The following is a 13,896-nucleotide window of genomic DNA, read 5'->3' as shown; positions in this document are numbered from 1 at the left end:
GGTTGCGGGCTTGATCCCCAGTAGGGGGCGTGCAGGAGGCAGCCGATCAATGATTCTCTCTCATCATTGATGTTTCTATCTCTCTCTCCCTCTCCTTTTCTCTCTGAAATCAATAAAAATATATTTTAAAAAAAAAACAACAGCAACTCCTCCAAACCCCACACCCAGGTTAACGTTCCCCCCTTCTCACAGGACAAGGACAATAAAAACTCCCACTCAGAAAGGGAAGGTGGCCCTGACCGGTTTGGCTCAGTGGATAGAGCGTCGGCCTGCGGACTCAAAGGTCCCAGGTTTGATTCCAGTCAAGGGCATGTACCTTGGTTGCGAGCACATCCCCAGTAGGAGGTGTGCAGGAAGCAGCTGATGTTTCTCTCCTTCTGCTCCTTCGAATCAGGGGTCCAAGGTGGTTTGTTTGTTTTTTAATATGTTTTTATTGATTTTAGAGAGAAAAATAGAAACATCTCTGAGAGAGAATCATTGATGGGCTGCCTCCTGCATGCCCCCTACTGGGATTGAGGCCCCAACTCCAGGCGTGTGCCCTGACCGGGAACTGAACCGTGACCTCCTGGTTCGTAGGTCGACGCCCAACCACTGAGCCACACCAGCCGGGCAGCAGTCACAATTTCAGCCTCATCCAAGCACCGACAGTGTCACGAGATCCCTGCGGCACAAGCCCACCGCCTCCTGCCGTCAGAACCTCCCCTGCCCTGGCACCTGGCGACCTGGAAGGCGGTTTTGAGGGTCACATCGTTGAAATTCAGGATTTCTGACTTGAAGTTGTGATTTTTTTTTTTTTCATTTATTTGCCTATTAAAAGAGCCTTAGACCTAGGGGTGTACATGCAAAGCATTGGCTCCTTCGGTAAAAATCTCTTTTGACCTTTGCAAAGCCCCAGTTTGATCAGCTAGTCGTGGCCCTGGTCTGATGTATGCAACCAGTAAGAATATTCATTGAGTTCCTGGTCTCAATGAATGGCTTTGACAGAAGCACCCTGGGGCCGACTTCCCCTGCCAGTGCACCCTGGAGAGTCCGACAGTGAGAACTAAGCCACCTTCTGGCCCTCGCCCTATTGAAAGAAAGAACTTGGTGTTCATTTCGTAGCTTAAAAGTGTTACCGTATTTTCTGGCGTATAAGACGACTTTTTAACCCAGGAAAATCTTCTCAAAAGTCGGGGGTCGTCTTATAGGGCGGGTATATCCCAAACTCTCTATATTTTAACTGGAAAAGTTGGGGGGTCATCTTATACCCCCAGTCGTCTTATACGCCAGAAAATACGGTAATTATAGTTGAGCTTGCTAATTTTCTCTCTTGCTGCCTAGCTTCATCCAAAGGAGGTGACAAGACTGTGCTTTTAATAACGCAATGTGAGGTCTGTTGTTGATACTGGGATTTTAATAACGCAATGTGAGGTCTATTGTTGATACTGGGATTTTAATAACGCAGTGTGAGGTCTATTGTTGATACTGTGCTTTTAATAACGCAATGTGAGGTCTGTTGTTGATACTGGTATCATAAACCCTTGTGTACTCTTGACCGAGACCAAAAATGTTGCCCCAGCCGGTTTGACTCAGTGGACAGAATGCCAGCCTTCGGACTGAAGGGTCCCGGGTTCGATTCCGGTCAAAGGCACGTGTCCGGGTTGCAGTCTCAATCCCCAGGAAGGGGGCTCCGGGTTGCAGTCTCAATCCCCAGTAGGGGGCGTGCAGGAGGCAGCCGATCAATGATTCTCTCTCATCATTGATGTTTTTCTCTCTCTCTCTCTCTCTCTCTCTCTCTCTCTCTCTCTCTCTCTCTCTCTCTCTCCCTCCCTCTCCCTTCCTTGCTGAAATCAATAAAAATAGATTTTTTTTTTTTTTTTTTTAAAAAGACCAAAAGTGTTTTCTGTTCGCCTGCTCTATGTATTTCTTCGTTTGTGTCTTACAGAAGTTTTTTGACCTGGAAAGAGAGAACGCTTGTGCCGCAAAAGAACAAAAGAACCTCACCTTCCCTAAGCTGAATCGCAACAAGTACATGGTGACGGACGGAGCAGCTTACATCGGTAGGTGCCCGGCCGCGCGTGAGGCTCCTCGGGGAGCCTGGGGTCCGTGGTGGCCCAGCTGTGCTCTACCCCACGGGGGGCACCAGGGAAGGGGGACGGGGCCCTGGAGGTCAGCAAATAGAACAATGAGGGTAAAGAGCTCCTCAGCCTCGCACTCCCTATGAGATGTGTTTTTTCTTGTTTTTTCTTTTTTTATATATTTTATTGATTTTTTTACAGAGAGGAAGGGAGAGGGATAGAGAGTTAGAAACATCAATGAGAGAGAAACATCTATCAGCTGCCTCCTGCACACCCCCTACCGGGGAGGTGCCCGCAACCAAGGTACATGCCCTTGACCGGAATCGAACCTGGGACCCTTGAGTCCACAGGCCGACGCTCTATCCACTGAGCCAAACCGGTTTCGGCGAGATGTGTTTTTACAGAAACGATTTGCAGGAGTTCTTTGGTTCCTTTGCCTCATTTTGTAGGTGAGGTGGTGACTGGCTCATCACCGGTGAGTCCTGGCACCATGCCCCCTCCCTACACACAGGACCTCAGCCAGCCTGTCGTGAGTGACGGAGACAGGCATCGTGGGAGTTCAGTGCCAACACGCCGTCGGGGCGACAGTCCCACCCCTGCCGTTGTTAAGACAGATGTCAAACAACAGAGAGGCCTGGCCTTATAACCTAAATCTCATCCCTTCCCTGTGCTACCTCTAACCTCAGGCCATGTGTTTCAGCCCTCAGTCTTCTCATCTGTAAAATGGGCCCAACAAGAGCTTCTCCTTCACTGGGGGAAGGTGAAATGGGATCTGATATGCACATCACCTGGCCCGTGGGTCATCCCGAGTCATGTTAGCTCTGTTCACGAAGGCCGTGGGGTTCCAGATGCAGCGACCCCACGTCCTGATGGAATTACTCACTAGCGGGTCAAGTGTGTTCTACTTTCCCACCGTGTGTATCCGGCCAGGGCAGCCCCTTCCGCTGGAACCATCACCGGCAGAATGGGAGCAGCGTCCACACATCCCAGAACAGCAGCAGGGTCCTTACGTTGCCCGGATGTGGTGGTTTTCACCCTGTGCAGGCATTAAAGCAGAGAGGGCTGAAACCGGTTTGGCTCAGTGGATAGAGCGTCGACCTGCAGACTCAAGGGTCCCAGGTTCGATTCCGGTCAAGGGCATGTACCTTGGTTGCGGGCACATCCCCAGTAGGGGGTGTGCAAGAAGCAGCTGATCGATGTTTCTCTCTCATCGATGTTTCTAACTCTCTATCCCTCTCTCTTCCTCTCTGTAAAAAATCAATAAAATATATTTAAAAATAATAATAATAATAAAAATAATAAAGCAGAGAGGAAAGGCATGTGGGTAGAATGAAGCCATTCGGAAACTGTTTTCCAAATTCAGTGAGTGCGTCAAACATACGCCCTTCTCCCTTTGTAAAGCACTTTCTCTTATTTTATTCTCTCAGCCACGCGGTCAAGAGCGAGGGCGGTTTTTATTACCCGGGGTTTAGAAATGAGGAGACGTGGGCCATAAGATATGAAACAGGTTAAACATGTGATGTCAGGGGAAAGGAGCTGGGGACGGAATCCAAGGTACCCAGGCCCCGCCCCCTCTGCAGCTCTTTGGAAGACACTGCAACACACACACACACACACACACACACACACACACACACGCACACGCACACACACACACGCACACCACACACGCAATACTCACAGACACAGACAGCTGTATGGTGATTACCAGAGCGGGTAGGGGAGGTAGCAGAGGGTAAAGGGGGGATAAATGGTGATGGAAGGAGACTTGACTTGGGGTGGTGAACACATAGTACGATGTACAACTGATGTGTTATGGAATTGTAAAAAATTAAAAAGTTTTTTAAAAAGAAGACATTGTCATCGGCCGCTGGACAGCGACTGCCTCCTGGCTCAGCGGGAAGCTGTTCTGCTGTTTTCCACTTTGGCCAGCTGTGTCACGTTAGAACCGAGTATTGGAATGTATTTAAATGTGTATCACTTGGTTCTTCTAGAATGTGATAACATTATTCCATCTCAGTGTCCCAAGATGTGGTCATTTGGGTTTTCTCATATTCATCAACTTACGGAGAGTAGAATGAACTCTGCTTCTTTTTCCTTTTTTTATATATTTTTATTGATTTTAGAAAAAGAGGAAGGGAACGGGAGAGAGAGAGAAACATCAATGATGAGAGAGAATCATTGATTGGCTGCCTCTTGCACGCCCCCTACTGGGTATCAAGCGCACAACCCGGGCATGTGCCCTGACTGGGGATCAAACTGTTGACCTGGTTCATAGGTCAATGCTCAACCACAGAGGCCCCCCCCCCCACCCCACCCCCCCGTCCGGCAAATCTGCTTCTTTTTAAGCAACTAAGGAAAACAAACTCAAAATCGCTTCATCGGAAATGAGAACGTTTGGCTCCAGTATTGGGAACCACGGGGATGGTCAGGTCCAGGCATCGTGGGATTTCGGGGCTCAAATCTGGGAATGTTACCTGCAGGGTTTCCTACAAGTGAGGTGTTGCGTGGACGTGCAGGAGTGACTGGTGCCTCCACCCAGATGTTCCTTCGATGAATTAAATGAGTGTTTTGGAGTCAGACAAACCGGTTTTGAGTTTAACACTGACCCAAGCCGAAACACGGTGGGAAGCCATGCATCCTCTCTCTGTTGCTTCCTCGTTTGTAAAATGGGTAACTGTATCCCCTCCTGCCCTTGGGTGGTGGAATGAGGAGTAACTGAGGTAATAGATGCAAGGCTCTTATCTGTGTAGATCCTAAGTAAATATTCATTCCTGGCTGTCTCCCTTCTTCCCCCATAATGCATACCGTATTTTAAAATAGACTATTTTTTTTTTCAGAGAAGTTTTATGTTCCAACACAACTGAGCATAAAGTACAGAGACTTCCTATATACCCCCCATCCCCCCACACACAGCCTCCCCCAGCACCCCCCACGAGAGTAGTGCATGTGTTACCGTTGGTAAACCAACCTTGACATCATCATCACCCAAAGCCCATAGATTACCTTAGGGTTCACTGTCGGTTTAGGACATCCTGTGGGTTTGGACGAATGTATGATGACGTCATTATGTGATGTATATGATGTCATCCATCATTATAGCATCACACGGTATTTTCACTAACAATCCTCTCCGCTCCACCTATTCATCCCTTCCTCCCTCCCCTCCTTCCCCCAACTCCTGGCAACCACAGATATTTTTAGCATCTCCATAGTTTTTGTCTTTTCCAAAATACCATAGAGTTGTAGCCAACTCTATGATATTTTCAGATTGGCTGCTTTCGCTCAGTAATGTGGACTTAACCCTTTGCACTCGCTTGCTTTTTTCTCGATTCCTTTATTCTAATGCTAACCGTGTCGAGTCACCCTCGACGTCCGAGTGCAAAAGGTTAAGTTGCCTTCGCGTTGTTTAATGGCTTGAGATCTCATGTCTTTTTAGTGCCGAAGACTATTCCGTTGTCTGGATGTACCATAGTTTACCCATTCACCTGCTGAAGGGGCATCTTGTTTGCATTGGTGTTTGGGCAGTTATGACTCACCTGCCCTAAACACCCGTGTGCAGGTTTCATACCAAGGAGCATGGTTGCGGAATCCTGCGGTCCGAGGGCGTTTAGCTTTGTGAAGACACGGCCACGCTGTCTTCCGAGGCGGCTGCACCGTTTTGCCTCCCCACCAGCAGTGAACGAGAATTCCTGTTGCTCCACATCCTCGCCTGCGTTTGGTGGTGCCCGGGTCTGGATTTGGGCCTTTCGAAGGGGTGTGTCGTGGCTTCGCGTTGTTGTCTTCATTTGCATTTCCCTGGTGACGGGTGAGGTGGAGCATCTCTCCGTGGACTTGATTGACATCTGTCCGTCTTCTTTGCTGAGGTGTCTGTTAAGGTCTTTGGCCCATTGTCTCATTGGGTTTTTCATTTTCGTATTGTTCCGTTTTAAGAGTTACTTGGAATTTTGGACAACGATCCGTTATCAGACGTGTATTATTTGCAGGTATTTACTTCCAACCTGTGGCTTATCATTTTCTCTTCTTTTTTTTTTAAATATATTTTATTGATTTTTTTACAGAGAGGAAAGGAGAGGGATAGAGAGTTAGAAACATCGATGAGAGAGAAACATCTATTAGCTGCCTCCCGCACACTCCCCACTGGGGATGTGCCCGCAACCAAGGTACATGCCCTTGACTGGAATCGAACCTGGGACCCTTGAGTCTGCAGGCCGACACTCTATCCACTGAGTCAAACCAGTTAGGGCTCATTTTCTCTTCTTGACAGTGTCTTTCACAGAACCAGTTAATTTTAATTAAGCTCAGTTCATCAATTATTTCTTTCATGGATCGTGCCTTTAGTATTGTATATAAAATCTTCACCCAACCCCAAGTCATCTAGATTTTCTCCTAGGAGTCTTAGAGTTTTGCATTTTACATTTTGGTCGATGATCCACTTTGAGTTAATTTTTGTGAAGGGTGGAAGGTCTGTGTCTAGATTCTTTTTTTTTTTTTTAATGTTCTTATTGGTTTTTGAGAGAGAGAAGAAAGGAGAGGAATAGAGAGATAGAACATCGATCAGCTGCCTCCTACATGCCCCCCAGTGGGGATTGAGCCCACAACCGGGGCATGTGCCCTGACCGGGAATCGAACCTGTGACCTCCTTGGTTCATGGGTCGATGCTCAACCACTGAGCCACACCGTCCGGGCTGGATTCATTTTTGCATCTACCTGCCCTGTTGTCCCAGCACCATTTATTGAAAAGACTGTCTTTACTCCATTGTATTGTCTTTGCTCCTTTGTCAAGATCAGTTGACTATGTGTGTGAGTCTTGTTTCTGGGCTCTGTTATTGTAATGCATTTTTAATTGCATTTATTTTACCCAGAGCATTTTAGCAAAACATTAATTCCCTAGAGCAAAGCATAGTTCCAGCATAAAAATATTTCAAGGGCTTCAAGAGGAAAATTCGTTGATAATTTAAATAATCATCAGCATGTTCTGGAAAGCTCTTAAGTCATCACCCAGACACCCACTGAGAATTCTGAATTAAGAAAAATCCACACTAGACCCTGCATAGAATTACAGCTCTATTAATTTTCACAAGACTTACAGAAGCATCTCCAAACAGTATCATCTCTAATTTTTAAGTCTCCAGAGTATGTATGAGTCAAGCTTGGCAAACTCATCTGGAGGATGGTTTGGATGATTCGAGGACTGCCCAGGGGTGGTGGTTGACTGAAGGCACGGGAAAGGCTCACGAGGCCCATATACCTTCCCAGAGATCGTTGGCGCCATCGCCATGGCAATCCTGCGGCTGGCACCACAGTTCTGGCCTCTGGGGCCTACACCTGCATCTGGAAGCTGATTGGCCGTCTCTAAAGAGCTGGGCGAACCCATCCCAACTGAGAGGAAGACTGAAGCTTATGATTTTGAAGTTCAGCCAAGCCAGTAGGAAGATAAGAAACGCGTGACCACACTAGTCTAGGAATGCCTCCGTGGGCCTGTGAGAATAGCCTACAGCTATATTCCTAAGAAGAACTAATTAAAGCTTCTGAGGATCAATAGAGATTCTATTGTATTGAAGGGAAAGGCTAAATCTCACAGAATAAGGCTTGAAAATCTCATCCTTCCCCTGTGCTACCTCTAAGCACATTTCTTTCTTTTTTTTAATTTTTTAAAAATATATTCTTACTGATTTCAGTTCGCAGGCCGATGCTCTATCCACTGAGCCGAACCAGCTAGGGCCAAAGCACATTTCTAGGTGTGTTTCTTTAAGAGGGTGTGGTCTGCAGGTGGTTGGAGCAGAGATCCCAGGGTGTGCCCTGATGCGCCCACCCTGGGGGCTGCCGTTGAAGTCCAGGGTGACATGCACAGTTAGCGCCAGGCACGCCTTAGGATCAGAGGTGACATGGAACGGAAGTTAAATGTGGGCCATGGAGTCAGACCTGGCTTTGAACCACACCCCTAAGGGATGGGGACAAAAATATGATTAGGATCGCCCAGCTGGCCTGGCTTAGTGGTTGAGCGTCAACCCATGAACCAGGAGGTCGAGGTTCGATTCCCAGTCAGGGCACGTGCCTGGGTTGGGGGCTCAATCCCTAGTGTGGGGCGTGCAAGAGGCAGCCGAACAATGATTCTCTCTCATCACTGATGTCTCTCTCTCTCTCTCTCTCTCTCTCTCCCCCTCTCTCCCTCTTTCTCTCTCTTCCACTCTCTCTCTCTCTCCCTCTCCCTCTCCTTTCCTCTCTCTGACATCAATAAAAATAAAAATAAATAAAAGGTTGACCACATGTGAGTGACTTAGATGTGATTAGCCCATAATGGGACCCATCCCAGCCTTACCATCTGCTATGGGTTGAATCATGTCCTCCCAAAATTCATAGATTGAGTCCTAACCCCAGGACCTCAGAACAAGACCTTATTTGGAGATGGGTTCTAGACAGAGGTAATTAAGCTATAATGAGATCATTCGGGTTGGGGGGAGCTAATCCAAGTTGACTTGTGTCCTTATAAAAAGGGGACATTTGGCCGTAGCTGGTTTGGCTCAGTGGATAGAGTGCCGGCCTTCGGACTGAAGGGTCCTGGGTTCAATTCCAGTCAAGAGCACATGCCCCGGTTGCAGGCTCCATTCTCAGTAGGGGGCATGCAGGAGGCAGCCGATCGATGATTCTCTCTCATCATTGATGTTTCTCTATCTCTCTCTCCCCTCTCCCTTCCTCTCTGAAATCAATAAAAATATGTTTAAAAAATAAAAATAAGCCCTGGCCGGCTTGGCTCAGTGGATAGAGCGTCGGCCTATGGACTGAAGGGTCCCAGGTTCGATTCCAGTCAAGGGCATGTACCTTGGTTGCGGGCACATCCCCAGTGGTGAGTGTGCAGGAGGCAGCTGATCGATGTTTCTCTCTCGTCGATGTTTCTAACTCTATCCCTCTCCCCTCCTCTCTGTAAAAAAATCAATAAAATATATTTTTAAAATAATAATAATAAAATAAAAATAAAATAAAGGGGACATTTGGTCGCAGGCGTGCCCAGGGGACAGACCATGTGAGGAGGCAGCATCCACAAGCCCAGCAGAGAGGCCTGGCATGAGCTTCCCTCACAGCCCTCGAAGGAACCAGCCCGGCCCACATCTTGACCTTGGACTTTGGACCTCCAGACTGTGAGACAATACTTTTCTGTTGTTGGAGCCACCCAGCCCGTGGTGCTTCATTACAGCTGCCTTCGCAAGCGAATACACCTGCCAACCCGCATGCTCATATTGGGAGCCCGCTGCCCAGCAGCTGCCCCCGTTTCTGGGCTGAGGAGCCGGAACCGGAAATAGGGGAATGCATCGAGCCCAAGAGAGGAGTGTTTTGCCTGTTCCAACAGGAACTGGTCCTCCTCCTCTGGCCTCGGCTTTTCCTTGGATGTGAAGCTTCGGAGCATTATAATCAGCATCCCTCGTCCGTCCGTAGGGATTAGACCTTGTCTCTCTGAGGAGGTAGTAATTGTTCGCAGGCTTTTAAGTGGATCCCTGCACATTTTAAATGTTGCTGTACTTAGCGTGTCTTGTGAATGTCAATAAGAAATAACATTGACAAAAACAAGCAGCAGATCCCTTGTTGTGAGTTTCAAGTTGAGCAAAGCTGAAGAGAATGTGGAAATCACACGCGAATATTGATCCGCCGTGTGTAAGCCTTCTTGGAATTGTTTTTCTCGGAGCTGTCAACACAGTTTAGTCGCCCTGTTGCCATGCCTGGGTGTTTATTTCGTTTTATATATTTTTAAAAATATATATGTATTTTTTTATTGATTTCATAGAGGAAGGGAGAGGGGAGAAAAAGAGAAACATCTGTGATAAGAGAGAATCATTAATCGGCTGCCTCCTACATGCCCCCCACTGGGGATCGAGCCCGCAACCCAGGCATGTGCCCTTGACTGGAATTGAACCCAGGAACCTTCAGTTCCCCAGGCCGATGCTTTATCCACTGAGCCACCCCAGCGAGGGCCATTATATGTTTAATAGACTCTGCTGTGCATGGCACTGTATGGGGAATATCCCCAGTGGATCTTCACCATTTCTTTACTTTGTTCGTTTGCAGGAAACTTTGACTGGGTAGGGAATGACTTCACCCAGAACGCGGGCACGGGCCTTGTTATCAACCAAGCAGACGTGAGGAATAACACGAGCATCATTAAGCAACTGAAAGATGTGTTTGAGAGGGACTGGTACTCACCCTACGCCAGGAGCTTACAGCCAACCAAACAGCCGAACTGCTCCAGCCCGTCCAATCTCGGCCCTCCCTCCAGCAAAACTGCCACATACAACACGAGTGGGAAGGACCCTGCGAGTGTATAACATGAACGAACACACTGACGGACCACTTGTGTTTCATATCCTATATAATAAAAGGCTAATATGCAAATTGTCCCCTCGACCGAGAGTTCCACGGGGAGTTTGACCAGAGGGCGGGGCTGGCCGGCCAACTGCCTGTGGCCCCTCCCCCGGTTGACCCTCCTACCCCGATGGGGGGGGGGGCAGGGCCGGCCCACCAACCACCCACGGCCCTTCTCACCGGCTGGCCCAGCCTGATTGGCCCCGATCAGAGCGAGCCGGCCGGACCCCACCTGTGCACGAATTCGTGCACCGGGCCTCTAGTTTATATATAAAGGACTGGAGGAGAGAAGAACCATTTAATATGTCTTTTTTAGGGGAAAAGCACACTTATTAAAAAATAATCTTTGAATGCCGTGTCATATCTAACCACATCTTAGGGGCGTGTACACTCCCTTTAAGACTTTTGTACTTGTTACTTCTGACGGAGAATGTCATTCCGGCTTGGGAGTTCGTTTTCACGTTTGCATACCAATTTTAAGATCTCTGCTGGCCCACGTGGTCAGTTCTTAGAAAGCTTCGCATGAGGTAAGCTCTTTGCTATTCTGCGGACCACTGGCTTAGAGGAGAGGGAAGATTTCACCTTGGACAGGAGGTCAAGCCAAGAATTCATCCTTGTCAACCATCTCCAAGACCTGTCCAGTCATCTAGGCGTGAACTTCCCATGCCAGCCTAAAGTAACTCTTGGAAAATACTTTTCTTGCCACCGTGTTCATTTTCTTCTAATACCATAGATTTTTTTGTATGTCATTTTCTCTTCTCATAAAAGGTTCTCATGATCTAGTGTGGCCTATAGACACCTCAACACTAGTTCCAAGTAGGATATCTTCTGAAAATGTATGAATTCCTCAGAATGAGTACAAAATGGACATAGCAGTCTCTTTTTTTTTATATATATATATATATATACTTTTTATTTCAAAGAGGAAGAAAGAGGGAGAGAGAGATAGAAACATCAATGATCAGCTGCTTTCTGCACACCCCACACTGGGGATCGAGCCCACAACCCGGGCATGTGCCCTGACGGGGAATCGAACCGTGACCTCCTGGTTCATAGGTCTATGCTCAACCACTGAGCCACGCCAGCTGGGCAGAAATAGCAATCTTTAATTTTCAGCTTTCAACTGCATTTTTCTCTACCAAGTAGATATTTTAAAACCATAGCCAGCAATCTGTATCCTTTCTCTCAAGCTCAGAAAAATTATGTAGCCCCCTGCTAATAGCCAGCAAACGGTTCAATCTGTATTATGGAGGCTAACGTCGTTTTTCACATTTTTGTTTAGTCTATGGTATTAGAAAGGAACGATCTCTGTGGGTCAGTGGATTTGAATTTCTTTAGAATCTTTATGCTGTTAAGAGTATGCCAGCAAACATTTATAGAGCTATTTAATATACCTTCTGCTATTTAATATACCTTCTGCTATTTAATATACCTTCTGCTATTTAATATACCAAATGCTTTTCAGAGAAATGCAATTTAAATACTGTGCTTAACATATTTTACTAAGAAACAAGAATATTGGATTATTGTTCTATAATGTCATTGTGTGTTGTTTTCTATCTGTCCGATGCATAGCCCTATATTAACAGAGACTGTTGCTGCACTAGAGAGTCATGGCTTCCCCACAGCCCAGAGCAGGCGGCCTCGGGACGCCCAGTCTTTTTTTTTTTTTTTTTATATATTTTATTGATTTTTTACAGAGAGGAAGGGAGAGGGAAAGAGAGTCAGAAACGTCGACAAGAGAGAAACATCAATCAGCCGCCTCCTGCACACCCCCCATCGGGGATGTGCCCACAACCAAGGTACATGCCCTTGACCGGAATCGAACCTGAGACCCCTGAGTCCACAGGCCGACGCTCTATCCACTGAGCCAAACTGGTCAGGGCAAGGGACACCCAGTCTTAATGTCGCTCCTGACTCTGTCCTTGGCCTGGGGTTTCTATTGGTCATGTAGGGACAGTAAACACTCACCTACCTCGCCAAGATGTTGTTACGGTAGGAAATATTTATAACTTGTTTGGGAATCAAAAGAGCCTCTATAAATGCTAAGCTTTATGATGTGGAATCTTTTTTTTTAAATATATTTTATTGAGTTTTTACAGAGAGGAAGGGAGAGGGATAGAGAGTTAGAAACATCGATGAGAGAGAAACATCGATCAGCTGCCTCCTGCACACCCCCTACTGGGGATGCGCCCGCAATCAAGTTACATGCCCTTGACCAGAATCGAACCTGGGACCCTTGAGTCCGAAGACTGACGCTCTATCCACTGAGCCAAACCAGCTAGGGCTGGAATCATTTTCTTGACATCATCTTGGTGGGATCCTGAGAGAATCCAGGCCAGGTTCTCCCAGAGAGCCTGCAAGGGAAAAACAATTCACGGCTTCCGGTTGCAAATGCGGGGGGACACGGCCACGCAGAACCCCTGCTGGACATGGGGGCTGTCATCGTCATGTCGGGTCACTTTGGCATCAATGACGTCAGTGTAACACCCGACATTGTGCGAAGGATTGTCCTCTAGGACTGGCAGGGACGTGTTTTCAGAGCAAAGGAATGCCATCTTAGTTACTTTTTTTCTATTAGAGATTTTTTTCTATTATTTCTATTAAATTTCTATTAGAGATTTATTTCTAATGTGCCATAAGAGTTCTGGGGAAACCCATGAATCTTACCCATTGGGTTTGCTTGGTGTAGAATGGCTATTGATGTGCAGCTAGAAGCCACATAACTTCCTTTCTTGTTGTTTCCAAATATCGCTTTACTGGCTATTTAACAGATAGTGGAGAGAGCCGTATTTTTTTTTAATATATTTTTATTGATTTCAGAGAGGAAAGGAGAGGGGGAGAGAGATAGAAACACCAACGATGAGAGAGAATCATTGGTTGGCTGCCTCCTGCACACCCCCTACTGGGGATCAAGCCCGCAACCTGGGCATGTGCCCTTGACCTAATCGAACCCGGGACCCTTCAGTCCACAGGCCAATGCTCTATCCACTGAGCCAAACAAGCTAGGATGAGAGCTGTATTTATTTTTTTTAAGGGTAGCATGTTTTTATGAATGACTGGGGTATCCTTACTGAAATTCTTCATCAAAGATGACCAGCCCATAAGACTAAATATTTACCAATACAAATTCTTGTTTGAGTGGAGTCATTCAGCCAGGCACCCAGTAAAGTAAAGGTGGTTTGGGTGATTTTTTTTTTTAAAGAAAGGAAGCAAAGAGGAGGCATGGAGACAAACATACCACACTCCATCCCGGACAAACCAAGCCCCCTGGGCTGATGGTGAAAAGTACACAGGAAGGGAGGAGAGAGGGGTGCCTCCTTCTTAGTTCTCAGGCTGTCTCTTGAGTATTTGTCACAGCTGTGGGACAAGCATCGGCTTGAGGTAAGGGGCTCCCTTTGCTGTCACTATCTTTGTTTTATTTGTTTTGTTTTAAATACATTTTTATTGATTTCAGAGAGGAAGGGAGAGGGTGAGAGAGATA

The 13,896-nt window shown here is 47.0% G+C and overlaps 1 protein-coding gene across 1 annotated transcript in view; it reads left to right on the top strand.

The window, feature by feature from the left end:
* Nucleotides 1-10,375, top strand: part of PLD5 (phospholipase D family member 5) — a 178,576-nt gene extending 168,201 nt beyond the window's left edge. Inside the window, exons 9-10 of the mRNA XM_054712994.1 lie at nt 1,925-2,039; nt 10,119-10,375. Of these exons, the coding sequence (XP_054568969.1) occupies nt 1,925-2,039; nt 10,119-10,375 (372 nt within the window). The remainder of the gene's footprint in view (nt 1-1,924; nt 2,040-10,118) is intronic.
* Nucleotides 10,376-13,896: the final 3,521 nt, after the last annotated feature.

This window comes from Eptesicus fuscus, chromosome 24, assembly GCF_027574615.1.
Source record: "Eptesicus fuscus isolate TK198812 chromosome 24, DD_ASM_mEF_20220401, whole genome shotgun sequence".
In the NCBI taxonomy this organism is placed as follows: Eukaryota; Metazoa; Chordata; class Mammalia; order Chiroptera; family Vespertilionidae; genus Eptesicus; species Eptesicus fuscus.
Note: the sequence above shows the minus strand (reverse complement) of the source record. Positions and strands in the feature narration are given on the sequence as shown.